Source organism: Protomyctophum parallelum (genome assembly GCF_964188405.1).
Source record: "Protomyctophum parallelum genome assembly, chromosome: 3".
In the NCBI taxonomy this organism is placed as follows: domain Eukaryota; kingdom Metazoa; phylum Chordata; class Actinopteri; order Myctophiformes; family Myctophidae; genus Protomyctophum; species Protomyctophum parallelum.
This window is the reverse complement of record NC_139698.1, coordinates 51935890-51962221: the sequence shown is the minus strand read 5'-3', so window position 1 is coordinate 51962221 and position 26332 is coordinate 51935890. Positions and strand designations below refer to the sequence as shown.

Sequence of the window (26332 nt, the reverse complement as noted above, 5' to 3'; positions counted from 1 at the left end):
TCAAACAAAAATGTTAAATGACTAAAGGCCGTTTCAGACGGGGAGTGAGTGACTCAGGCGCTCTCACCTGGATCAGCTGATCAGTCTGCTCATGAGGGGCTCACCAAAATCCAGGTCTAGTCGACCACAGGCGCATGCAAAAGGAGCATGCGCGACAATTTCACGGGACCGTACTCGCTTGCGTCAATGCCCCACAACTTCTCTGAGCTTCCAAAATAATCACCTGATAACCTAGTATCCAGACCTCGTCTTTCTCAAGAGAAAGGACAGAGATGGCCACACAAGATTAATGTCTGGAGATTAGTTTACACATCATCGTTCATGGAAATGAGACTACAGTGGGTTGAACAGATTTGGCATGCACACATACGGACACACATACACGTACGTGGTAAATACCTTCTTTCCGCTATATTGTCGCTCTCGGCCAGAAAACAGGTACTTTCCAGGAAATGGAAAAAATAACCAGTGTTTCAATGGATCCAATGTAATTATAATCTAGTCACAACAAGCTCTTGTTAATACTTAGCCCCCCTTTTCCTTTCTAAAATACTTAGCCCTCAGACCATTCGACCTGACTTCCTTATTTTGGGTATATGTCATTACAGCGAATGTTTTCTAAACATTTCATGAATAGAAAAGATACAAAAAAGACACAGCTTGTAGATCGGCTAACTCATGCAACTTTCATACGTCAAAGTATACATTTCTTAATCAATTCATGAAAAAACTAAGAAAGTGAACTATGGTGATACAAGGTTTGTCCCCGATAACGATATTAAAATGTATTTTTTGATCCTGTGTTCATGATCCAACAGTGATGATGCTGACCACCTGACGCTAGACTGCAGCAGAGAAAAACGTATTTCTCTCTGTATCTCACACCCTCTCTCCACTGAAAGCACATACTGTGACTTGAGCCAAATCTCAGCATTAACCTCATTTCATATGTATTGGGCCCTACAGTATGTGAACCTGATACCGTAGCAGTCCACTATTGAAACCTCCTTGAGATAGCAAGGAGATAGCACATCATTGGGTTATATTATTGTGTTTGTTGCATTTTGATGAAATATTGATTTCATCCATTGAAACATCCACAGCCGTTAACCGCACAAATCATGTTCAGGCAATATTGGCTCAATTATTCAGATAATTGGTTGTTTTAATGACTTGAGATGTTTTCATTACTTTAGATTAAATCTAAAAGAAAAGTACATAAATAGTCTGTTTATGTACAACAAATGGCTGAAGCTGTGAATAAACAATAAAATGATACTGTTAAGGTCCTTTAAGAGAAATAACCAAGAGGGCAACCTTTATTACATAATTATTTGTTTAATTACAAGAAATATCCAAAAGCCCCAACAGTAAATTGTCAGTATTGATCAGATTTAGCTACCTGCAAATATCCTGAAAGTGAACACACATACAGTACTTAGTTGGCAGCATCACAACATGAACGCTTAGAAACACAAAGTGCTTTAGTCCATAAAAGCAGGACATAATGTTTGACTGATCAGCACTAGTGGACAGCAATAAAAATGCATTGATCTTTAAAGAGGAGATCGTCTTATCTCCTTCATTCTTATTCAAAGCTCTGGAGAGCTTATTTACTGACAGAAGGGATCTGATCCACACCTCTCTTTATCTCTATTGCACCACATACTGTGACTTGTGCCACACCTCATCTTAATCGTCATATCATATAATAACATTCCCGGAATCCACTACAGTACCTAGAAGGCCATCTGTATTATCCCATTCTGACCGGGCACCCATTTTGGTGTCGGCATCATGTTATGCTTTAGCTATTGAAAAATAGCAGATCTACAAGCTCATATCGCGCCACCGAGTGGCGCGATACGAGCTTGTAGGTCTGCTATTTTTTTGAAAAATCGAAGAACGACTGACATTTTTAGAATCTGATCTCAGGTCAGAATGGGTTCATCAGACCAGTGTGTGTCCAGTGGAAACCTCGTATGAATCTTGATCTCAGGTCAGAATGGGTTAAATACTGAATATTTGACAGGTTACCTGCTGCCTGCAGAGCTCATTGTCCACCTGTATCCTCTCTGTCTCCTTCAGACTGTCCTGGAGCCGTTGGTTGCTCTGCCTTAGCTCTTGGATGTAGTCACATGCCTTGGACAGGATGCCCCCTTTGCTCTTATAGAGGACAGAGAGACGTGATGTCACACGGTTTAGAAGTTGACAGTTTTTACATGGTAGATGACAGAAAAGCTAAGCAGTAACCCGACAAGTTAAACCGAAGATAAATGGCCTTACTGCGCCTGTCTTGGTGCTGTCCATGTTGCAGTCCGGGATGATTTTAGAGAGAGTGACAATCCAGTTGTTGATCTTGTCTCTCCGCCTCCTCTCAACTTATGTGTTGGGAAGGGGGGAAAAGACAGATGAAAACAGGTCATTAGACATAATAAATCATTTGAGTTATTGTTGGAAGAAATTAATGAAATTTTAATTCTAGTCTCCACAGATGCAGAATTCGTTTTTTTTAGATATTGTTCATTCACTGCTCCCCCACCCTGCCACCCCAACCCACAATATCTTCTCTCAAGTATGGCAACAGCAGTCTCTAGTGGCCAATTAAAGAAAACTATGGCGACTATCAACATACAACGGCAAAAACTTGGGGCCAGACCACAAAGACACGAACAGAAGCCTCTGCCCACCTTCATTATGTTGAGCTCTCCTCCTCTCATCACGGGGCGTTCGAGGTCCATCCATTTTCCTGTGGACAAAATGGCAAATTAACACACTTCTCATACACAACATCCTTTCTCAGTTGCATAAAAAATCAGCCACAAATCCCCAAGCCTCACATCCATCAAATTTTGGTGCCAATTAAAAACCGTTCTCCCCATTATCCTTAAATTGGCCGCTTCTGTAATCACAGCCCTCGCCACCACCTCTGTGCTACTTGACGAAGGGGCATTAGCCCATTCTGACCGGGCACCCATTTTGGTGTCGGCATCATGTCATGCTTTAGCTATTTAAAAATAGCAGATCTACAAGCTCATATCGCGCCACCGAGTGGCGCGATACGAGCTTGTAGGTCTGCTATTTTTTGAAAAATCAAAGAGCGACTGACATTTTTTTTAATCTGATCTCAGGTCAGAATGGGTTAATCAGACCAGTGTGTGTCCAGTGGAAACCTCGTAATGAATCTGATCTCAGGTCAGAATGGGATATGAAGCAACATATGCCGTAATGACACCATCCCCGGGGTACTGGGGAACTGGGGGAAATGCTCTGACTGGAATATTGAGTCTGTACTGTAAGCAGACTTCTTATTCTATCGGGTTGTCCTCTTCCCAGGTGTGGCCCTGAGGGAACCTGCTGTTTTATTATGTGGTAAAATTACAGCGCTGTTGAAAAAAGAAAACACAGAGAAAAAAACACACAGACACACACAGATGCTGTCTATTGGAGTCTGGGCGTACGGCTAATGACACGACTGTCTCCGCGTCTCTCCCCCTAGGTATTTGGTTAATTAAGTTCCGGGAGACGTGACGGGGGGAGTTATGCAGCTGCCCACCACCGCACTAGTATGCACAGGGCAGTGGCACACATACATAATGACAGAGCTCTATAAATATCAAGCGTGGTTTTGTCCTGCTTAGTGGAATGCATTTCAACCAATTCATGTGAAAATACAGGCGGTGTCAAAAACATACCCGGGTATTACCGGTAGACTAGATTATGGGTACGATTAAGATTTCATTTTAAAGTTACTGAATTGTTGTTTCAACAGTCAAATAAAAGAAATCTAATAAAAACAAAAAAAATCAGACCTGTCTGAAATGAGTGGTGCTGTACTATCCTTCCTCCCTGGCCTGTGTGTGTCTGTGTGTTCGGCTGTGCAACAGTGACACTGGGTGGTGAACAAAGGCTATAACGCTATTTTCGTGCTCGGACACATTTTCTCTCTCTCACACACACACACACACACACACACCACTCAAAAAAGACATGGTACACAATGCACATATGATGGGAATTATCTAAATACACATAAATGATATACACAATGCCAAACCCCTTCCTTAATGAAGGGTTAATGGGGGCTTGCTACACACACACACACACACAGAGAGAGAAAGTAAATGAATGTTATTCAAGGTCACTCACAGCCATTTCCGATAAATACATACCAATTTACTAACATTAGTGTCGAGCTTGTGATCTACAATGGCACAGCACCGTTTACATCTTTGCACAAGTAAGCCAAGCAAGAAACTGGATTCTATCTTTTATCTCAATGAATCTTAATGGAATTTCAACTGTATAAAAGGATCCTGTCCCACAGTAGTTGTGTATGTATGGTGCGATAAAAGTGGACCATTGATATGAATGACTTGGCCAGAAGATTAGCCATGAACAACCTGACTGGTTCAATGCCCTTATGCTGTACTGTCTGGAGGAACAGACGTTGGCAATGTTTTACCCAATGCCCCATTTCAATTCAAGGCCTGGAATCTGAGTCAGACACACTCATCCATGTCCTTTGCGGATTACAATCTTTGCTAAATGTGACGTAAGGGACAAAATATGTAATTTTGATGCTTGGACAATTCTCTTGTTGGATGCTAAACAGACAGGTGATTATGATGGATCACCAACAATTTGTATGCAACATTTTGTTCTGCAATGGAAAAATGGCCAAACTGGAACTGCTAATAAAAGTTAATTATCATTATCCAATCCTTTGATTATAACTACAGTATTTATCACCATTGTGAAATATTTTACTCTGCTGTTTCAATACTTTTATAATACTACTGACCAAATTAAAGAACAAGAAGGAAAGAGGACGCACGTCTTTTAAATCGACACCAGAATAGCAGTGAAGATATCATCCATTTTCAAATGGATAAGAGTAACCCAATTTCCTAAAGTCCTAATGGAAAAACAACTTTGCCACAGGCATAACTAACAATAGTGGATCAAGGACGACATTGAAGAAAATGATATATCTGTGTCCCCACACATCAAGAGCAGGGAGAAACAGGAGGGAGCCATAGTAGAGAGTGCTGCATCCTTCTTTGTGCGATCTAGGCCAATTTAATTAGTCTATTGGCTGCAAAGGTGTGTGAATGTGTGTGTGTGTGTGTGTGTGTGTGTGTGTGTGTGTGTGTGTGTGTGTGTGTGTGTGTGTGTGTGTGTGTGTGTGTGTGTGTGTGTGTGTGTGTGTGTGTGCGTGTGTGTGTGTGTGTGTGTGTGGTGAGAGTGGAGGGGTCGTGGAAGTTGTCCTCACCAGTTTAAACCATCATGTTGCAGCGCCTCGTTTTCATCTCTGTGAACGGCAGGTAGTTTTAATTCATTTTACTCAAACACACAATTGATTATGTCAGTAGTAATTACGTTACACTTTCATGTCAAAGGCGTGAAGCCTTTGTCACAACGACAAATGCCAGTACATAAAGAGAATCACGAGTCATTTTATCAGAGGAGATCATTAGAAACGAACATGCAGGCCGACAGATGAGAGAACAAAGTGCTTCTATACAGATGTGCAGGAATATGAATTATGAAACTTGCCTGTTCTCATAACTGACAGTAAAGAGGTCTGTGGTAGGTTAGGGTTATCCAAGACAGTCCATTTGCTGCTGAGATTACAACACCCCAACAGTAATTCCAAATGGGAGTACGGATCTGTGACTCAAAGCAATGCTTAGCTGAATGTTACAGAGGCAGAAGCAATCTCTGCTGTGGACCCCCTGTGATTCATATTCTAATCCTATCCACACACCAGGGGCCTCATGCATAAAACTCTGTGTAGAATTCATATCAGTGAGTGTACAGACAAAATGAGAAAAAACATTGTACGCCCCAAAAACATTGAGACGTACAAAACCATCATAAACTTTCACAAGTAATCTTTATACATCCCAGTTAAATTAAAATTGTACACACATGAATGCACTTCCAATTTTTAAGCCCACCTCAGTAACTCCCACAATTAGCCATGAATGGTAGCTGAAACACCCTTCAGTGGACCTCACATGTACAAAAGTCCCATCACTTGAAATCTCTTGCATCGAACCATGAGCCAGGACCAGCACGCAGAACAATGCTCAGCCAATCATATGAATGGACTGGGACAGAGAATGCTGCTTAGTGAGACAGGAGGGGGAATTGGCAATAGACAGTTGTAGACTTGGTAGACCTTTATTAATCACATGGGGGAAATTCTGTTTTAGCTTCACCCAGTGGGTGGCTGCTCAGATGGTTGTGATGAGTGCTCGGAGGGTAGCTGTTAGCCAAGTGTCTTGCTCAGGTACACTTCCACACAAAGACATAGGGCCGTGAATCGATGACGTTCTGATTACGAAACTACCCAATAAGCTACGACCTCCCCAACTTGGTGTTAAGAGAAAGATAGAAAATGTTTCACCTATTCATATGCTCGCCACAAGGTCACTCACAGCCATACACTTCATTAAACTTGTCACAATAAACCAGGTGACTCCAAAGAGCACATGAAGATGTAGACCAAATACAATAATTTAAACTTACTTAATTACTTCCAATGTAAGTGTAATTCGATAACTATAGACCATACATGACATGCCCATTTAAAAAATCTAGAATACATTGAATAGATTAGTATGAAAGCCACATTTAGCATTTCTGAGGTGGAGGCAGCAGAATGGCCTAGTGCTCAGGAATAACAGACAATGGGAAAGTGTGTTCCTCAACAACCACGTGTTTGTGTCCTTGAGCAAGACACTGATGGACTACCTGCACATTCATAGTAAGCCGCTCTAGCTAAGAGTGTCAGGCAAATGCCTAAAATGTTGTCATATTCAGAGAATGCAAGTGTGGAGGGAAATGGCAGAAATATACACTCAGCTCCATGATAATTTAATTTGTCAAATAGATCATGTGCTCATCTTGAGCAGATAAACAAGTAAAAGGACTGTGTATTCATTTTTCTCCAAATGCAAAAAGAAACAACAATTGACCTTAATTAAATGGCTTTATATTTCTGAGCCATAAGGCTCGTGAGAAACAGCCTATCCAGCACATAAGCATATTCTGAGTCAGAATGGAAGGACACTGGAATACTATTTCTGAATGAACGTTATAGCTAATAAGCCTAAGGTACTATATGTCTAGCCAAGGAATATGTAGCCACAAGTACATTTTCTCTATATTTAAATGCACCCTGATTGTCTGTCGCTGTTATCTATCTGATTGCAATCAACAAATGAAATGTCAAATGATAATTACGATGCACAGTTCTGCTGTCGAGGTAAACAGAAGGAGGAAGAAAAGAGAAACCAGGTCAGGCAGGACATGCAGAGATAAAGATCCCCAGGATTACATCACCCTGCTCAGCGCAGAGCTGAGAGAGAGGCAAACACAGTCTAGCTCACGTTAGAAAAGTATACATACATAGTAGCTCTATATCGGTCCTCTCTGCTTTTGAAAAGCAAAATATATTCAGTCAAATGCAGTACTGCAATTTGTCTTATTCCCCAGCAAAATAAGAAACGGTGCAACTGCACTGTCAGTGGTGTCCCCTTCCCCAGTTGGAGGTAGATAGCATAGTGGAGCAGATACTCACGCAGGATAGGGCTGTGTGCGTGGCGCTATGGTTCGTTGCGTGCCTGTCTGAATAACATCAGGGGGGGTCATCATCACGTAAAACTGACCTGGGGAAGTGATGAGAGGGGTCAGAAGAGACGAGTAGAAAGACATGGGAAGCATATGATTCTGGTCTTGTTTAGGCATATAGTGTCATCACTCATATCTTTTGGTCATTTTTAGGTCATTTCATTACCGTTCCTTTCCCCTCCTCCCCATAGCCGAGCCTTATTCTGTGCCACGTCACAATCACTGTGTTAGTCCGTTTATAAGCTCACAACAATTCAAGCTGCGACTTTCAGTGTACGACAACGGCACTGTCTCAAACTAAGTACAACCCATTTTGGGGCGGGAACCCCTTTTGGTTTATGTTATGCCTTAGCTATTGAAAAATAGCAGATCTACAAGCTCATAGCGAGCTTGTAGGTCTGCTATTTTTGAAAAATCGAAGAACCACTGACATAGAAACATAGCTTTTTCAGAAGACTGTCAGGATGTAGAAGACATTTTTTTAGAATCTGATCTCAGGTCAGAATGGGACAAATCACTGAAATCAGGCTATTAGTGTCTTAACTCACCCCCTGCCTGTGTGAGAGTGGGATCCGTGGTGGCCTGCACAGACACTGTCCCGTCGCTCACCGCCGTCGCGGGGAAGTAAGCAAAGCGTGTCTCTCCTCCCACTGCCTCCCCTGCTGGGCTACCGCCATTACTGAAGGGGTTCTGGATCACAGCCTGTGACAGACAGACAGAAGCCTGATTTATACTTAGTTGGGTGCCGAAAATAGCTGATCTACAAGCTCACAACACATAACTTAAGGTCTTAAGCCATAGGGGAGAGAGTTTTTTTTATCAAACAGCAACACACCTCTCTTGTACGCACACACTGTGTATACAAAGACTCTCTCTCTCTCTCCACATAGCTGGTCACTCGACACACACACACACACACACACACACACACACACACACACACACACACACACAAAGGCACAAAGGGAGGCGAGTGGGAGACTTGTTAGCAGAGACAGGAGTGGCAGGTGAGAGGTCTGCACATAGTATGTGACATTCTGTGCATTAAATACATGGGTTGCATCATTGCATGCATCCATACAGCAGCAGACAGTACAAACGAGTCACATAATACTACTGCCAATTTAGGCTCAATCATAAAACGGCTCATGCTTCGCACAGGTCTCCTTAGCCTTTAACCATTATTTTACACTTTAGATGTTGAAAAATAGCAGATATAGAAGCTCATAGCACTGACCAAGTGCCCGCTATGTGCTTGAAGACTTGCTATTTTAGAAAAATCGTGAAAATGTGTACAAATCTTTGAATATACATTCTTTCACAGCAAACATTTTTAACTCAAATCTTTGCTTCTGGGGGTCCCTGGAACAAAAATATTTTGAGATGCGGGTCTGCAGCCAAATGCAGATAATTCTGGGGGTCCTTGATATGAAAATGTTTGAGCACTGCTCACTGACATAGAAACAAAAACGTTACGTTTTTCAGAAAACTGGTAGGATTTAGAAGACATTTTGTAGAATCTGGTCTCAGGTCTTAATGGGTTATGGTTAATTTATACATTTTCAAATGACCATATGCATATATTAGCCTTTAACCCATTCTGACCGGGCACCCATTTTGGTGTTAGCATCATGTTATGCTTTATCTATTGAAAAATAGCAGATCTACAAGCTCATATCGCGCCACCGAGTGGCGCGATATGAGCTTGTAGGTCTGCTATTTTTGAAAAAAAAAAAAAAAAAATTGAATCTGATCTCAGGTCAGAATGGGTTTAATCAGACCAGTGTGTCCCCGGCGGAAACCTCGTATGAATCTGATCTCAGGTCAGAATGGGTTAGTGGAGCCAGGTTCGTGGGACACTGTTGCCAAGTTGCTGTGGGTCAGGTACCTGTGCTACTGCTTGGGGACCGCCGGCGAAGGCGGTCGAGGAGACCACGCTCACCGCCCCTCCTCCCTGGTCTCTCCCCTCCAGCTGCTGGTCCGTCACCTGGACGACGCGGTACGTCACCTGAGGGACCGTTGAGACGGAGAGAGGGGGCGGTGTGACACAAAGGGTAAAGAGAAAGAGACGGACCACAAGAGAGAAATAAGAGACCCATGGAGTGAGAAAACAGAGAGGGGTCAGTCAGCCTCTCATGAATGTAAACAGTACCTACCATGTAGAAGATGTCTTTATCGTATGCAGTAGTTTCAGTTCAGACAATTCTGCCATTTGCCGCAACAGTTCAAATTTAACCCATTCTGACCTGAGATCAGATTCATACGAGTTTTCCACTGGGCACACACTGGTCTGATTAACCCATTCTGAGCTGAGATCAGATTTAAAAAAATGTCAGTCGTTCTTCGATTTTTCAAAAATAGCAGACCTACAAGCTCGTATCGCGCCACTCGGTGGCGCGATATGAGCTTGTAGATCTGCTATTTTTCAATAGCTAAAGCATAACATGATGCTGACACCAAAATGGGTGCCCGTTCAGAATGGGTTAAGCATGTAAAGATCCCAGGCATTATGCCTCAGAATGTGTTCAATTTAATTTAAAAAAAAAAGAAATCAGCCTGTTTGTTCAAAATAATCCGTATTTGTAACCCGTAATCATGTGACTCTCCGCCTGACTGACATGTGACACGGCCGCATGCCAATCCTGGTCCAGACTGGAATCACATGATCACTCACACCAGCGCTGTTTATGCCAAATGAGCAACACGCATCACCTATAAACTTGTTTCCTCTGTATTCATTTCGAAACAGTCTGCCGCCAATGTCAAGAAAATTACCCTAACTGAGTTAATTAGTAAGGCTGAAGGCACTGCAAGGCAGAACAACATAGCCTAATCTCCCTTTTAAAGCAAAATGCAGTATGGAATTAATGTGTGGGGGGAAAGAATATATATACTTTTTTTTACATTGCACTAAAATGGCATGAGCGAGTGAGGGGCTGAACAGAAACAAACTGACCCCAACAACAGGGCTATTTATATGGTACATAAGTGGTAGAAAACATTGATTAATCAGACAAAGTGTGAATGCTATAATGTCTTTCACAAATAATGTATAATCGTTACACCATTCTCTATAGTCTTGAAATGGTCACAAGATGTAGAGTACAATGACAGCAGTACTATTTTCAATTTTCATGAACCATTTTCATGTACAGTATGGGTAAACGCATGCAGATAGTGGATATACAATAGTACTGTCTACCAACCTGGACAGCTCCTGAACAATTAACGTCATGATAGTAAACAAACACCTAAATGTTAAACATTCAGAATTATTGTTATTACCTTCAGCTGTGTTTACCCTGGCCATTATGTGATGTGAATGGATACTGAAAGTAATAGTTACTGGTGTTGTTTTGCACTGCATGTGAACTTGAAGTATGTGTACGACACTGTTATTACAACGTTATGTACAACGTTGTTATTTAAATGTGCTAAATAAAGGTGGTATGGTATGGTACATCTGAGCTTCAATGCAACCAAGATCCATTCCTGTATTCATATTTCATTTTCATTTGACATCATGAAAATAAAGTGTGAGCACTGCTTTTCCGTGTGAACTCCTACACCAATGTAGAATAGCATTGTCTGTCATTACCAAAGAAAAAGACTCCTGTGCTGCAATGTGAAGGTATTATTTTCCCACTCACTACGTACCTGCCCCCCCTCGGTGCGGAACTGGTATTGTATGTTGTGGTCACCGAATGCTGAAGCCTGCTGCACGCTGGCTATTGTAACAGCTGTCTGCTCCTCGCCCCCTGCACCGGCTCCAGGAAAGGGAGTCAAAAGGCAGTATAAGGAGGGGGGAAACAATGCAATGATGACATTGATGATCCTACCAAGCCATGCTGTGTAGGACAACAAACTGCTTTGTATTGGTATAGAACTAAAAAATACACAAGGATGAGCAGGAAAACACAGACAACTCTATCCATCAACATGAATGCTGTTAAAAAGTGAGTCGATGCCCTGTCCAATATAACAGACAACACGACCGCAGGATCCAATACCTTCAGATATCTGAACAATCTCCTCTTCTTGCTTTTCTTGGCTGCAAAACAGGATTGAAAGCAAATAAAAAAAACTAGGTGAATGTAATGATCACCTTATATTCTTTAAATTGGCAGCAAGCTGCAGTAGTAGACTATAGTAGTACTGACTGACAGTATCTCTTGCCTAGTTTAAAGTCATCCTCAACTTTAGATTAGATAATTTGATACATAGGCTACAGAGTTTGTAATGCAAAATGTCACCAACGTCCAATCGTACTTAAGTTACTTAGTTGCAACAGTCAGTGAAATATATAGTTTTATGTTTTGATAGATTAAGCTACCGAACATGTTTCTGCCTTCGTGTTACCTCCAAAATCTTGGCAACAGCTTTCAACCGTAAGATGTTCGTGGGCTGCTTCTCTAGCTGAATCGTGTATTGAAATAAGTAATAATTACTTATTTTTTAAACTTGTTAGTTTTCAGGTCAGGCCTGTGCTAGCGTCACCAGCTAGCGCGCATAACATTAGCCTGGGCTCAGTTAGCCATTTTAGCTGGCAGTGAATTTACCTTGTGGTGTCCAGACTCTGTTCGAGCATATCCATCAGGGTTGGAATAAAAAGTGATATTCTGTGTCACAGACGGAGATGGAAGTGCTGATCACGGGAACAAACACTCGGGTCATGTGAGAGAGACAGCCCAAGACACGTGAGGTATGGATCGGTCTCGGAGTTAAAATGGAGAGCGCTGCTGCAGCTGGTTATAGACTGTTATAGATGTGGATCTGGATCGGGTCTGATCCACTGCCTCTGGTCTGGTATGGACCGTCGCAGTATTGTTTTTGTTGATGGGAACTTCAGTGGCGCACGGCACAGCCCATTCAAAGCTATGCTTGCACAAGTTTAATACTTAAAATATATAGGCTATATAGGAAGAGAGAAACTATATAAAAGTGTCTAGTCTTTGTCTTACGCTAACATCGGTTACCGTTATACTTCATCATAACAGCTTTCCGTGCAGAAACAGCTGCCTTCGGTCGAATGTATGCAGACCATCCACTCTTATCCCAAACAGGGATGTGATGTGTAAAGGGCCTGAAGGCTGTCGCATTATTCTATTGTGTTTCTTAATACTTTGTTGTTGACAATCCATCAAAGGGCTTGATTTGGCACGATTGTGATTAGCCTTTGATTCTTGTGAAGGTGTTATGGCAAAAGTCAAAACTGTCACTATAGCAAAGTAGACTACATGAAAAAAATATTTCAATCAATCAATCAAAGTGTGAACTGAGCAGTGCAGGCTGTGTGTGTGTGTGTGTGTGTGTGTGTGTGTGTGACTGTGTGTGTGTGTGTGTGTGTGTACTCTACTGTTATTGGTCAGTGGTACAGCTCAACAGCTGTACTGTAGCCCTGCTCAACAGTGTCACTTTACTGTAGGTCACCCAGCGGTATTGGCAATTGCAGCTTTGATTGATTGAAATTTGTATTCAGTTTATAGAATGTATACAGATCAAAGAAAGTACAGTTCAATACTGCTACGAGGATACATACATACCCAGCCAATCGCAGTACTTGCGCGATCTGCGGGGGGAGCGGGGACTTTAACTTTTTACAGGGGCCAGTTTCGAATTGCAGCTGCCTGTACGTACTCTTTGAGATCGGTTTTGAAGGAGCTGTCCGTAAACGGACACATACAAAGGGACAGACACAGCTGTTCATTGGAGCGGTTAGGCACCGCCTCTGGGAGAAATTTTGACTCATTAGATAATGAGGATAGTTCGCCAGCCAACAGGCTTCTTTTGTTTTAAGCAGGAAATTTGGTATATATTTTTTTATTGGCATACATTCATGAATCCACTTGCTGACCGGCTGTCAGTATTGAGCATTTTTTGTCAGGTGAAACCTGACCTAACTAAGCTTATGAAATATAGACGGCCTAGTCATCATAGTAGCGACCTCCTCGCGATTGGCGAGGTCGCATGCACGCATCTGCCTCGTTGACGGCAGACTGCTGTGGGAGCGCTGGCGCTTTGGCATGGGGGGTCAGATCTAGCCTGGATCCAGCCCAAAGACCCCGCCCACTCTCTGAGTGGACTGGTCAGATCAACATGGAATGAATTCTGTACTGGCCAGTGGCCATATAAGGAGAATGTCTTGAGTGTACAGGGTTTGATGAGGTCAGATCAACATAATGGAATGTCAGAACAGGTCAGCTCCATACAGTATATGGAGATATAACTGTAAGGGTGGTAGCGGGGACATTCTCTTGAGTGTACAGGGTTTGATGAGGGCCCAGGTAGGGCCGGGCCTTAATTTTCGGGCCTGTTGAGAACTCTAGTTTTCGCTGGCTGCCGGACGCGGCTGCACTAATAACTTTGGGGCAGGCCCGTCTAGAGTTTGAATGGACAGGTGGGCCTGTTGAGAACTCTAGTTTTCGCTGGCTGCACTATAATAACTTTGGGGCAGGCCCGTCTAGAGTTTGAAATTTGAATGGACAGGTATAAGGGCCAATTCATACTCCTATTTTACCGCTGTTTCGGCGCTGTAGTGCCGAAATGATTTCGGCTCGTCAGAAATTTTCAGTAGCACCGAAGAGCCGACTTTAGGACGGTACCCGGCTACCCGCCCCCCCCGAACCTCAAATGACGTCACATTGTAGGTTCTACAGCGCCGAACGAACTTTTATTCGGCTCTAAAATAGGAGTATGAATCGGCCCCTTAGTCAAAAGGGAGACATTGAAGATGAAGGATGGATCAACTTATTGAATGTCAGAACAGGTATGGACATATATCCATATATGGAGATCTAAGGGTTTGAGGTCAGATGTAGAGTTGCTGGACAATATTGATGACATCAGGGATCTCCATACATGGGCTTAATTGCGCCTGCAGGTCGCATTTACTATGACATCAGGGTCTCCACATCTCCATCCCTGATGATGTCACATGATGTCACGAGACCTGGGCACCATATATAGGGGCTTGCCTGGGGTGAGAAATGTTTTTATGTGATGTATTCCCATGCTTTTTTGTTCTTGCTTAATGTAAATCGCTCTGGATTAAGAGCGTCTGCTAAATGCCTAAATTGTAAATTGTGGTGACCAACCAACCAATTCATTGACAGGAAATGCAGGATTCCATAGTAAATGCGACCTGCAGTCAATAATAATACTGTTACATATAAACCCCTATAAAAATTGCTCAATACCGACATCCGGTCAGCCTGTGGATTCACGAATGTATGTATTGTATATAGACAATATTTTAGGCCAATACAAAAAAAACTATATAGCCTACCAAATGTCCCACTCCACACCCCCAGCTGCCGGACTATGAAAATTGAGAAAAGTCACATGTTTATGGATTTTGATCTCCTGGCCATGACAATCATGCATGGAATGCATAGGTATTTGCACCTACCTAAATATTATAAATATTATTTCTGTTAAGTTGTGAAATGTATGTGTAGAGTTTATATTGTCTTGTGCCGTGCCTATGCCTCGGCCACGCCAACCACAACTGAAACAAATTCTGCTCTGCTAGTAAAATCTGCTTTATTATTTTTTATTATTTTTATTTACATTACATTAATTATGTATGCATGTATTTCGTATATAGATATATGTATTTTCCAACTATCCTTGGGATTGTGGGTGGGGGGTGGGTGGGATAGGGGATGGAGCTTTATTTTTTATTTCTTTCATATTTGATATGTCTCTGTCTAATGCTTGCCCCTGGGTTTGATTGTAAAAAAGAAAAAACTTCAATAAAAAGATTTTGAAAATAAAATAAAAGAAAGAGTTTATATTGTCTGCATCCATGTTCTGCAATGTCCCATCCATGTAATTTAATAATTTATGTGTGTGTTATTGTTTCACTGGTGATGGTTTCATTCCACTGCGAAAATAAATGGCATACAGTACTCCCGTGCAGTTGCCCTGATTGTGTGAATGAATAAAATCATTGTGGTCTCTGAATGGGTGATTTCAAGTTATGCTCGACTCGATGTAGTAGATGATCCATGGACAGTGCATTTAGATTTGATATCAATGCGTATTATTTATTTGGAGAATTACAGTACATTTCAAGCACAACTCAATACAAAACTGTTAACTGTGGACGACATCACGACACCATAAAGCATTACACTTGTTTACAATAGGGTCCACCATGTTCAATTCATCATAACATTCACGTAGGCTACAAATATATACCGTATACAGCCAAAAACAGGAAATCTATGTATGTCACAATGCGACTGCGTAGCCTATGTAATGTATGTCATCTGTCGGCCGAGGTTGGGGGGATAAATGACTACTTATTAGCTGTGTTATGTCCTACAGTCCAATGATGACCGCATATCACAGTCAGTCACCCGCCATGAACTTTACTCTACTTACCGGCAGCGGAAGTTGCGGAACGTTTCTTTACGAGGGTTTTGTTTGCGACGGAGATGACGAGAACACACTACAATATGGACTGTGATTGGCTATGAAATTCCATATGATTGATGGTTTGCATTAATTGCAGCTTCTGATTGGCGTCTATGGTGGGCGGTCCCATTTAGTCCCGCCTTCAGTGGATTCACTCTAAAACATTTCCGACCTTCCTTTAAGGTTCATTGCGGTGACTGCCTGTGTGGCTAATTCAGTTAGCAGAACTTGCACCAATAACACCACACAACTGCAATGTCTGGCCGAGTTCTCGTTGGAGTTAAACGTGTCATTGACTACGCAGTCAAGGTATTGTCTCCTAACTCTCCTTGTTTAAAAACAATTTCCAGAACATGCAAAATATGCTATTTGTCGTACTCTTTGAGGTGCTGTGACCTGCTATCCTCTGGGTCGTCTTTAGGCATGTTAGCCATATCTGACTGACGGCGTACACTGCGCTGCCAGCCCAGTAGACACGTTACAACAGCTTGTATTGTAGGAAAACTAACGTCGTTACAATTCGTTACAATACATTGCTAATGACACACGGTTTTACGTTATAACCTATAACGTGAAAATCAATTGACCAGTTTGATTGATTGAAAATTGTATTAAAAGTTTGTAGAATGTGTACCTGCTGGGATTGATATTCCATGCAATGGAGGACATAAGGGGCTGAAGCTGGTCAGCTGCAATGTCAACAATTTATTTTTGTAGTTATAATGTTATAATGTATTAATCCCCATACATCTAGCTGCAAAGATTAACCTAATCCTATTCAATTTGATCAAAACGTGCTACATACCTGTATGTGTAAGATATTTTAACTGTTATAATCATAACTGGGGTGTTTTGTTTAATCAAGAATTCTATCAAATTCATTGCCTCATCTCAAACCACGTTTGCTTGATGTTATTTTTGAGGGGGCGCTTTCCCACCTATATTCAGCTATTAATTAGTGTAGATTTACGTCTTAGACAAACATTAAATTCCCATTGACAATGAATGGAGAATTTATGTCTTATGTGTCTGAGCAAATTGTTATTTCTGTCCTACACAAACTTAAATTCCCATTGGCAAATTTTGAATGGATAATTTATGTCATATGAGTCTGAGCAAATAGACATGTTATGTTACGTCATGAGGATGTACCCCTTAAGAGCGCCCCTCACTTCACACAGGTCACAGGGGTGTGATTATGTTATTTTTATTATTATCTGCATTTATCAGTATCTGCATATCTGGCAACATTGAAAAATAGGTGTATATTCACTGACTTACGGTATTCACTTCACTGACTTAAAAGTATTCCCTGACTGATTTATATTCCGTCTGCATATTATCAAAGGGATGTGTAACACCCATGGCCATGCTCACTTTTACCATAGAGTCGCGGGTTGAGTTGTCCTTATTCTTTAAGGATGATATTTTCAGAGGAGAAATTTCAATTCAGAAGCACTGCCAGAGATGGGCTAAAAAATCTGGGGTCTCCTGCTAAACTGTTGGCAGTTATGTGTATCTGTTTAGTTTACAGCTGCTCTCTGCAGTGGTCGGAGTGTTCCTGCTTTAGCTGCACTCAACTGGATCTGTCATACAGCCAGGCTTTCAGTCTGTTTGTACAGTGATACAACTCTTTCCTACTAGCAACTTTCTCAACTATGAGACAGGGGAGCAAAACGTGTCTGTCCAAGCTCTGTTCAGGGAAGGGTCACTCTGGGAGAGTTGGCACTTTCGAGGATTAGTCTAAGGCTTAGATAACTATTTTTGTGGATTAAAATGTACATTGCCATAAATGTTCCTTAAAATACATATATTGTCAATCAATATATTCAATCTGTATTCTGTATTTTATATATAATATTCACACGGTATACGATAGTTCGTAAAGACTCTTTATGTGTCAATGGGCAACTGATAGAAGATGAAATATTATTTTTTGACGCTACTATACACAATGCAAATAGGATACAACTATCTGAAGTAAAAGTTCAGACATACATTAGAATTTAGAATAAATTAATATATACTACTCTGTAGTTAATGTTCTCTTTCTCAGCAGCTCACTGGAGTGCAGTTACGATACAGTCATACAGATGGTAACAAAAGCATTCGGAAGGGGACGCAAACCCTGCACTCTCCCAGTGCTGAAGCAGCAGAAAAAATCGTTTTATAGCAATTAGAACATATTTCATGGTGCATCTGGTCTGTTGTGGGGTGGCATGCACCAAAGGTAGTCAACCGGAGAGTGGCATCCAAGGACCATGTTGTCTAATGCATATACAGTGCATGGATCAAAGCAGCTGAAGAAGTGTTACTTTGGTTTATTGCCTTTCAACACAATGCACCAACCTGTCTCTCTCTCTCTCTCTCTCTCTCTCTCTCGTTGCTCTCTATCACCCCGTCTGTCAGGTTGTCCTAGAATCTAACGCTACTTGTCCCTTTCATCATGCTGTAGTGTGCCCCCATCGTGACTGTCCTAATGCTTTCTTCTTCCTCCTACAGATTCGTGTGAAGCCAGACAACAGCGGCGTTGTGACGGATGGCGTGAAGCACTCGATGAACCCCTTCTGTGAGATCGCTGTGGAGGAAGCGGTCAAGCTCAAGGAGAAGAAGCTGATTAAGGAGGTGGTGGCTGTCAGCTGCGGGCCGCAGCAAGTACAGGTGGGTGTGACGGAGCACCAGGCCTCTGCACCACTGCCTCATTACAGATGTCCTTATAGACATGCAGGGAGTTGGCCAATAACCCATTCTGACCTGAGATCAGATTCATACGAGGTTTCCGCCGGACACACACTGGTCTGATGAACCCATTCTGACCTGAGATCAGATTCTAAAAATGTCAGTCGCTCTTCGATTTTTCAAAAATAGCAGACCTACAAGCTCGTATCGCGCCACTCGGTGGTGCGATATGAGCTTGTAGATCTGCTATTTTTCAATAGATAAAGCATAACATAATGCTAATACCAAAATGGGTGCCCGCCCAGAATGGGATAATAGCCATATAGTACTCATTCTTGGAGCAGGTGCACGTGGAGTCTCAGAGAGTGAATAAATCTTTATTCTGGTTATGTTTTCATTTGTTAATTATAACCATGCTAAAAATAAGCGTTTCCATAGATTGTAAATGCGCTATGCTCAGCAGTTCTCTTCTGAAGTGCTGGGTGGAGCAGGATTTCAGCATTGAAAGGTGAAAGTAGTGCCATACGCCAAAATGCTTCATCCATGGCTTATAATAGTACAAATTTCTTCACAGCTACAAGTACATTTGCAGAACAAATTAATTTGACAATTGTAGAGCCACCTGCTATGGCCCTTCTCAGATATTCAGGGCCACAACCCAGACAGGCTTAATATGCACAAGGGCCTTTTTTACCAATGTCCTCTAGACATGCACTGTGGCAACTTGTCTGCTTTGTGTTCAGAATAAAAATTGAGTCATAGATTGATTATTTTGAGTTTTATGGGGTACTTTGTTAGCTATTGTAGGACTGTTATCTTATTTGCCATTAGGGCTGCAAGGCAACTATCGATTATTTTCTCAGCGATTATTCGCTGAGAAGTTTTATATTATTATTGCAAAAAAAAGTGAAGACTATAATGACATTAGGGTTCAATTACTAAGGCATTATATTACGTTTGTTATGATTATGATGTATTACATTGATTATCCTCATAACTATGTTAAATACCTTATATTAACATAATTGTATGCGTGTGTTTGTTTGTGTGCGACTTTTCAGCCTCTGTCCAGGCCATGAGCTGTTATGGCAGCTTGTTGTGTTTGCTGTCTGAGAATGTTTGAGCCCACATCCTAGGCTAGAAAGATTTGTTACCTAACCATTTCATGGGATTTAGTGAGGTGGTGAGTGCAGTTCGTCTGAGGTGGTAGTGAGACTGAGAGCCATGCCTGAGGATTCTAATTAATGTATCTGATCAAATGGCATAATATTCTTTCAAAGAACATGTCTAAATCTGAACATGAAACTAGCTCAAAAGAAGTGCACATCGAGATAAAAAAAGAAAACCTTTTGAAGTGCTGGACCCAAAATTAACAAAGATCAAAGGCAAAGAAGCACAGCTTGCATTGTAGCTCCCTTTTAAATTAAGCATTTCAAGCCAAAGCTCTCTTATTCAGACTCAAGAGCTTTAGCTTGAAACATCACACATTGGACGCCTTGATTAAATTAATTGATTAATAAAGTCACTTAAGGGTGTGTGCCTGTGGACTTCCTTTTTGCCTTTAAAACCTAACCATACCATTACATACAAGTTTCAGTTCTGTTGTCTTTGAGCAAAATAACCTATATATCCAAACCTATATATCGCTACCACTTAACCCATTCTGAACGGGCACCCATTTTGGTGTCGGCATCATGTCGTGCTTTAGCTATTTAAAAATAGCAGATCTACAAGCTCATATCGCGCCACCGAGTGGCGCGATACGAGCTTGTAGGTCTGCTATTTTTGAAAAATCGAAGAGCGACTGACATTTTTAGAATCTGATCTCAGGTCAGAATGGGTTCATCAGACCAGTGTGTGTCCGGCGGAAACCTCGCATGAATCTGATCTCAGGTCAGAATGGGTTAAAGAATATACTACTGTATGTTTTTAGTCATGGATTGCAGAACTTGTCTAATGACAAAAATATTGTTACTCGGGTGTTGCATTCTTGGAGCTCTTTCTTTCTGTCTTGTCAGAGCTGCGTCTCAACTTAAGTGTATGTTGTTTATTCAGGAAACCATCCGCACTGCACTTGCCATGGGGGCAGATCGTGGCATCCACGTGGAAGTCGCTGCAAAGGATTACGCTAACATGGGACCCCTGCAGGTCTCCAAGATCTTTGCGGCTCTGGCAAAGAAGGAAGAGGCTCAACTCGTCATCCTCGGCAAACAGGTTTGAGATATCCGAAAGCAAAACTACCACTTTAGTCAAATTCCGCTTGAAACATTACTATTGGATGGATATATTATCAATAAAATGATTGAAAACCAACCACATAATATTCCCATTAAAACATTGTCTACTTGACTGCATATCATTAGGTTATCTCATCAAAAGTTGTTTTGGTAGCTTGGCACTTCATTCCTTATATCCAATAAATTATATATTCTAATATTTTAAGACTCACTGCTGTTCTCCCCCCCCCCCCCCCCCCCCTCCAAAGGCTATTGACGATGACTGCAACCAGACAGGTCAGATGACAGCTGCCTTGCTGGACTGGCCTCAAGTGAGTTTTAACTTTGATGTGGTCATTGAGTCATAGTATACTGACTTGCACCTAAAAGCATACGGTGTTGACATTATGTCACTGTACCACGTGTCTTATCAAGTATGGTGGATTCTAGTTTGAGTCAGTCAGAGCTACACAAATCCTACTATGAAGGTCAAAGGCTGTTTGGAATCAGTGTTGTAGGGTGTAGTTACTATGTTCAGCCAACAGAGGAGGCACTAACACTGTTTAAAAACTCATCCTAAGGTTTAAGCAATCATAACTTTCAAGAGTAAGTGTTTCAAAATGCCCATCCAACAAGAACAAACTTCCATAATTATTCAACCTGATGCTTAACGACTGCTGGATGTTGCTACTTAAAGCATAATACAATTGTGTACATCCTGCCTGCATATAGGTTATTTATGGTACACCAACTTTCAGCAGCTGTCACTGATTCCCTAGCCTCGGAAACCCAGACGTTTTTATTTCCAGGGAGGAAAGAAAAGTCTGGGTCTGAGTCCACTTCAATTCGGCATAGAGTAGCGCAAACGTTGATCACTCTCTGCTGATTTCTGATCATCTGCACCTTTGTAAAATTTACATACACACGCACACATGTACACACACACGCTCCTCTCTCTCTCTGTCGCTCTAAGTAATTAGTCTCATGTCGCGCAGCTGGGCATAGTTTCTCCCGGCGGATCCTGCCGGGAGCTGCCTATGCCATAAAAAGCATAGGTGAGTTCCAGGCTGCTGATTCCCCTAGGGAAACTGAATTTCACATTGGTGATGAAATGTATTAATCCTGACTACAAGATAACATAGGGACTTAAACAAGATAATGTCATGTTAATGTTGCCTGTCCCCGAGGTCTTGAATTGAGGCTCAGTGTTGTTATTTCAGGGCACCTTTGCATCTGAGGTGACATTTGAAGATGGTAAGGTGAAAGTGGTGAGAGAAATCGATGGTGGACTGGAGACCATTAAGATCAACTTGCCTGCAGTGCTGACTGCAGACCTACGACTCAATACCCCCAGATACGCCACTCTTCCCAATATCATGGTACAGACATGCACACACACTAGAGTTACAGAGTTGATTTCAGGGATGTGTTGACCAATAAATCGGTCAACTCTTGAAATATGAAAGCTCTTGTTCATCTGGTCTTGAATGCATTTTGGTGTAGTTTGGTGTTGTGCACTTACTCACCATTACCCAACCATGAATGAATGCTCCAAAGATAAGCAGTTATTACGGTGCACCCAAATTGTTTTAGCAAAGATTCACTCGTGTTCTTCGTCTCCATTACTTATTTAGAAAGCCAAAAAGAAGAAGATCGTTAAAATGCTGCCAGCAGATCTGGGCGTTGACATGACGACACGATTAGAGGTGGTGAGAGTGGATGAGCCTCCTCAGAGACTGGCCGGTGTGAAAGTGGAGACGGTCGACGACCTGGTGAGCAAGCTCAGGGAGGCAGGGAGGATATAGAGGCCGAGCAGGAGAGCACAGGAACAAAACAGAAGGGTGAGTCTACTCTCCATATGTACACATCTTACACTGAACTCTCACACACACATTTACAGCCTTTCTCTTACACATATACACCGCTGCAATAGCCTCACCTCAATGGCAGTGTCCAATCTGGGCAATCAATGCAATTCTTATACTTTGTTGAATGTTGAACTTGCGAGATGTTATCAATAAGCTGGCGCCAAGTATCGATATTTTACTAAAATATTATGAATACGCATATGAACGGTTTCTGTAATGTAAAGGTGAATAAGATGGGGAACAGATTACCTAGTATAACTAGCGGTTTCAGATGTTATCAGATGATTTAATCATTTAAGCCCTTATCAAGACCATGCAATGGAGCCAGAATGGACATTTCCTACATATTGATGTCAGTCATTGTACGACGTCACGTTTGGCGCGTTGTCTCACTACTAACCCTAAATCTAACCTACATAAACTAAATTGTAAGGTACAGAAACAGAACACTGAAGTCCTTAAACCAGAAACCTAACCCTAACCTCAACAAAGCGAAGTTGTTGTATAGTGCAGTTTCATCATGTTTTTGCTTCAGCGACAGTAATTTCACGTCCCCGTTTCCTAGTCGCCTACTGGCGTTAGGCAGTTTGTGGAAATGTCCATATTACCTCCATTGCATGGTCTTGATAAGAACATAATTGGTGATTATCGGTTGATAACATTCGAAGCAGGTGTTATAAGCAACCCTAGTCAACGGCAAAGATTCATTACAAACCTTGCAGTCTCTTTGCATCTCTGTTCCTTATAATATTGCTCACCATAATGTTGCTCTGTCCTCCATACTTAACATTATGGATGTTATCTGGTTTGTGAATACTGTGATATACAGTAGACATTAGACAGTTATACTTCTTGTCTTCACGTTACGTAGATATCATGATATATCGTGAATTAAATGTCTTGCAATATATCTATTATTGCAGATATTGTGGAGTCAAATATTGTCACAGTATAGTATCATCATCCCACCCCTAGTCGTACAATAGCATTGCTTGCAGAAAAAAGCAATGCTAATTTCGGCATCGAACAATGAAATATAATAATTGGGCACTAACGTGTTTTGTTCATCAAGTTGGCTAATATTTGTCCCGTCAAACTAATTAAAGAAGATGACTCTCGGTTCAACGCAGCTGAGTGCAGACGGCAGAGATTAATGGTCATAAATATACACGCATGGAAAATCACAACTTGTTAATTAGTTCAGAGGCCATTTGTAAAACATGCAACACAAACAAGGTTGTGTTGTGACATTTAGTTGTTTATTTTGTGCACTTTAGGTTATGCCGACACTCTTTTTAGCATTTCACTGTATAACACATCATGTTTGACCCCATAAACAGAGTATAATATTCAGCAACTGTTGAAGCCAGCACTGCTAGGAGAAAAAACAAAAGCCAAATCATCTGCATACTTTAGATGGTTAATTGGGGTGATGCCAACCAGTTTTGCAGCTTCTTAGTTGTTCGTATAAATCATTCATGTACACATTAAAGATGTGTCATAGTCTATTCAAACACCAAAGGAGGCAGAAACGCTGTTACCCCATCTGACCTGCATACTTTGGTTGACATGCCAGGATTCTTATCATCGTGGTATCAGGCACTGTTGACTCTATTTCTGAAATAACTTTTCATGGGTGACCCGGTCTAAAGAATTTGAAGCCAGCATCAATGACACGGGGAAGACTGTCTTTTCCACATTTCAGCTACTTGTTTCAAGGCACAAATAAGTACACCATGCTTAGCCTTGAAGTCAAACTGTTTTGTTCATTAATCATTACTATATTTATATTCATGAAACCGATCCAATAGAATAATTTCCGTGACTTTAGATGCCACACTAGCTAATCGAATTGTGCATGCCTAGGCTATAATTAACCGGCCAGCATTGCCAGATTTGACCTTGGTGGCAGGAACAAGAGTTATGGACAACATAGAATCTATCAACAGTCGTGTTTGCAAATATATAATGACATGAACCTTGCATTGGTCAGCTTTTTCTAGTCCAGGGCAGGGCTCTACAGTATGTGGGCCTACCTGAACCCAAGCCTTTAATGCCTCCATAGCTTCTGTAGTCGCATGCTTATTCCAATCTGGCTTGATCTGGATGTGGAGGATCTACTGGATCTCCCTTATACACAGCTCCCACAATACCATCATACATACTGTAGACTAGGGCAATAGTACAGGTGATAACAATTCAGGTCCAGGGTAGTCCGATTTATTTTCCTTTTTCCTTTTACTTAACCCATTCTGACCTGAGATCAGATTCATACGAGGTTTCCGCCGGACACACACTGGTCTGATGAACCCATTCTGACCTGAGATCAGATTCTAAAAATGTCAGTCGCTCTTTGATTTTTCAAAAATAGCAGACCTACAAGCTCGTATCGCGCCACTCGGTGGCGCGATATGAGCTTGTAGATCTGCTATTTTTCAATAGCTAAAGCACGACATGATGCTGACACCAAAATGGGTGCCCGGTCAGAATGTGTTAATAATAATTTCACATTGTAGAAATACTCTAAAGGCTTGTATTAAAAATATTCGTACAATGCCAAAATAAAAGAAAGAAAAGCAGGTGCGCTACCTCTGGATTGAGGGGGGGGGGGAGAATATATTTATATATTTGACCAAAAGGTGATCATGTAATCAAAAGACTTTATAGAATATCAAAGAGTAAAATGTAGCAATTGTTTCATGATTAAACTAATTAAATGTTACAGTTTAAAAACCTACAGTATGTCTTGAGTGCTGATGACTTCTCTTTCTTGCTTGTAGGAGTCCTGGGTGAATAAATGGACATCATTATATATAAGCTCACCCTGAGGACTGGTTGCTCGTGGCGGAAGCCTATTTATCCACCTAATCCCTCTGTTTGGGACTGTGACTCCAGCGGTTGTTCAAGCGAGAAGTACTGAGGGTGGAGTACTGAGAAACACTGTCTTGTAGCAGCCATCTTCCAGACCCATGGGGCCAGTCCTGTCTTTTTATGTGCATTTTGTATCACATGGTACATGTATAATGTGGCTTACATACCTGTTGTGGAGTAATAGACAACCTGCTTGCAGAAGCAGCAGAACACCAACATTCTTAACATGCAATACGTTCAAACTTCTTGCCGCCATCCATTAATGTCCCTGTTTGTATTGCACTATACATGTTGCCATGGTCGGTACAAAGCAATTTCATGAAGTGGCTTGAAGTCTGAATTATACCTTATCGTACAACGTTGTCACACGCCGAAAATAGCCGATATACAAGCTCACCGTACAACACGCCGGGCGTCACTTTTGAGACACATTGTGAGCTTGTAGATGGGCCGTTTTCGGGGTATTAGGCATGTCTCAGCTGTGTAAGTTTGTGTAAATGGTATATGTAAATATGGAGCCCAACATGTTTATTTGAATATGTTGCATATTGAGCATTAGTGACATGTCTACTGAGTGACTTTGTCTGTATATTTTATAAAATATAATTGAAACTGGGCACCAGGTCTGCCTAGATA

The 26332-nt window shown here is 41.5% G+C and overlaps 2 protein-coding genes across 5 annotated transcripts in view; one reads left to right on the top strand and one right to left on the bottom strand.

Annotated features, from left to right (window-relative positions):
- Positions 1 to 12343, bottom strand: part of usf2l (upstream transcription factor 2, c-fos interacting-like) — a 17208-nt gene extending 4865 nt beyond the window's left edge. Inside the window, exons 1-10 of one of the 2 annotated variants that reach the window (XM_083761074.1) lie at positions 12201 to 12343; positions 11652 to 11692; positions 11299 to 11408; positions 9530 to 9649; positions 8190 to 8343; positions 7592 to 7679; positions 5276 to 5314; positions 2691 to 2749; positions 2287 to 2381; positions 2019 to 2166 (exon numbers count right to left, since the gene is read on the bottom strand). In XM_083761074.1, coding sequence (XP_083617200.1) covers positions 2019 to 2166; positions 2287 to 2381; positions 2691 to 2749; positions 5276 to 5314; positions 7592 to 7679; positions 8190 to 8343; positions 9530 to 9649; positions 11299 to 11408; positions 11652 to 11692; positions 12201 to 12235 — 889 coding nt within the window. In that variant the 5' untranslated portion in view covers positions 12236 to 12343. The remainder of the gene's footprint in view (positions 1 to 2018; positions 2167 to 2286; positions 2382 to 2690; positions 2750 to 5275; positions 5315 to 7591; positions 7680 to 8189; positions 8344 to 9529; positions 9650 to 11298; positions 11409 to 11651; positions 11693 to 12200) is intronic. The other variant, XM_083761073.1, reaches the window with a different exon arrangement.
- On the top strand, positions 11463 to 26332 carry etfb (electron transfer flavoprotein subunit beta). 3 transcript variants are annotated; one of them, XM_083761076.1, is made up of 7 exons: positions 11463 to 11597; positions 18565 to 18723; positions 20797 to 20955; positions 21227 to 21289; positions 22178 to 22336; positions 22592 to 22798; positions 25606 to 26332. In XM_083761076.1, the coding sequence occupies exons 2-6, from the start codon at positions 18619 to 18621 to the stop codon at positions 22760 to 22762; spliced, it is 657 nt and encodes a 218-aa protein (XP_083617202.1). In that variant the 5' UTR covers positions 11463 to 11597; positions 18565 to 18618; the 3' UTR covers positions 22763 to 22798; positions 25606 to 26332. The 3 variants fall into 3 exon arrangements, with proteins under 3 accessions (XP_083617202.1, XP_083617203.1, XP_083617201.1); XM_083761077.1 differs by lacking the exon at positions 11463 to 11597 and adding an exon at positions 12217 to 12343; XM_083761075.1 differs by lacking the exon at positions 11463 to 11597 and adding an exon at positions 16245 to 16371.

Bases quoted from the DNA above. Each gene is read 5' to 3' on its own strand.
- etfb (XM_083761075.1), top strand. From the start codon at position 16,318: ATGTCTGGCCGAGTTCTCGTTGGAGTTAAACGTGTCATTGACTACGCA. The intron at 18,724-20,796 runs GTGGGTGTGACG...TTGTTTATTCAG, and splicing joins GCGGGCCGCAGCAAGTACAG to GAAACCATCCGCACTGCACT. The intron at 21,290-22,177 runs GTGAGTTTTAAC...TTGTTATTTCAG, and splicing joins CCTTGCTGGACTGGCCTCAA to GGCACCTTTGCATCTGAGGT.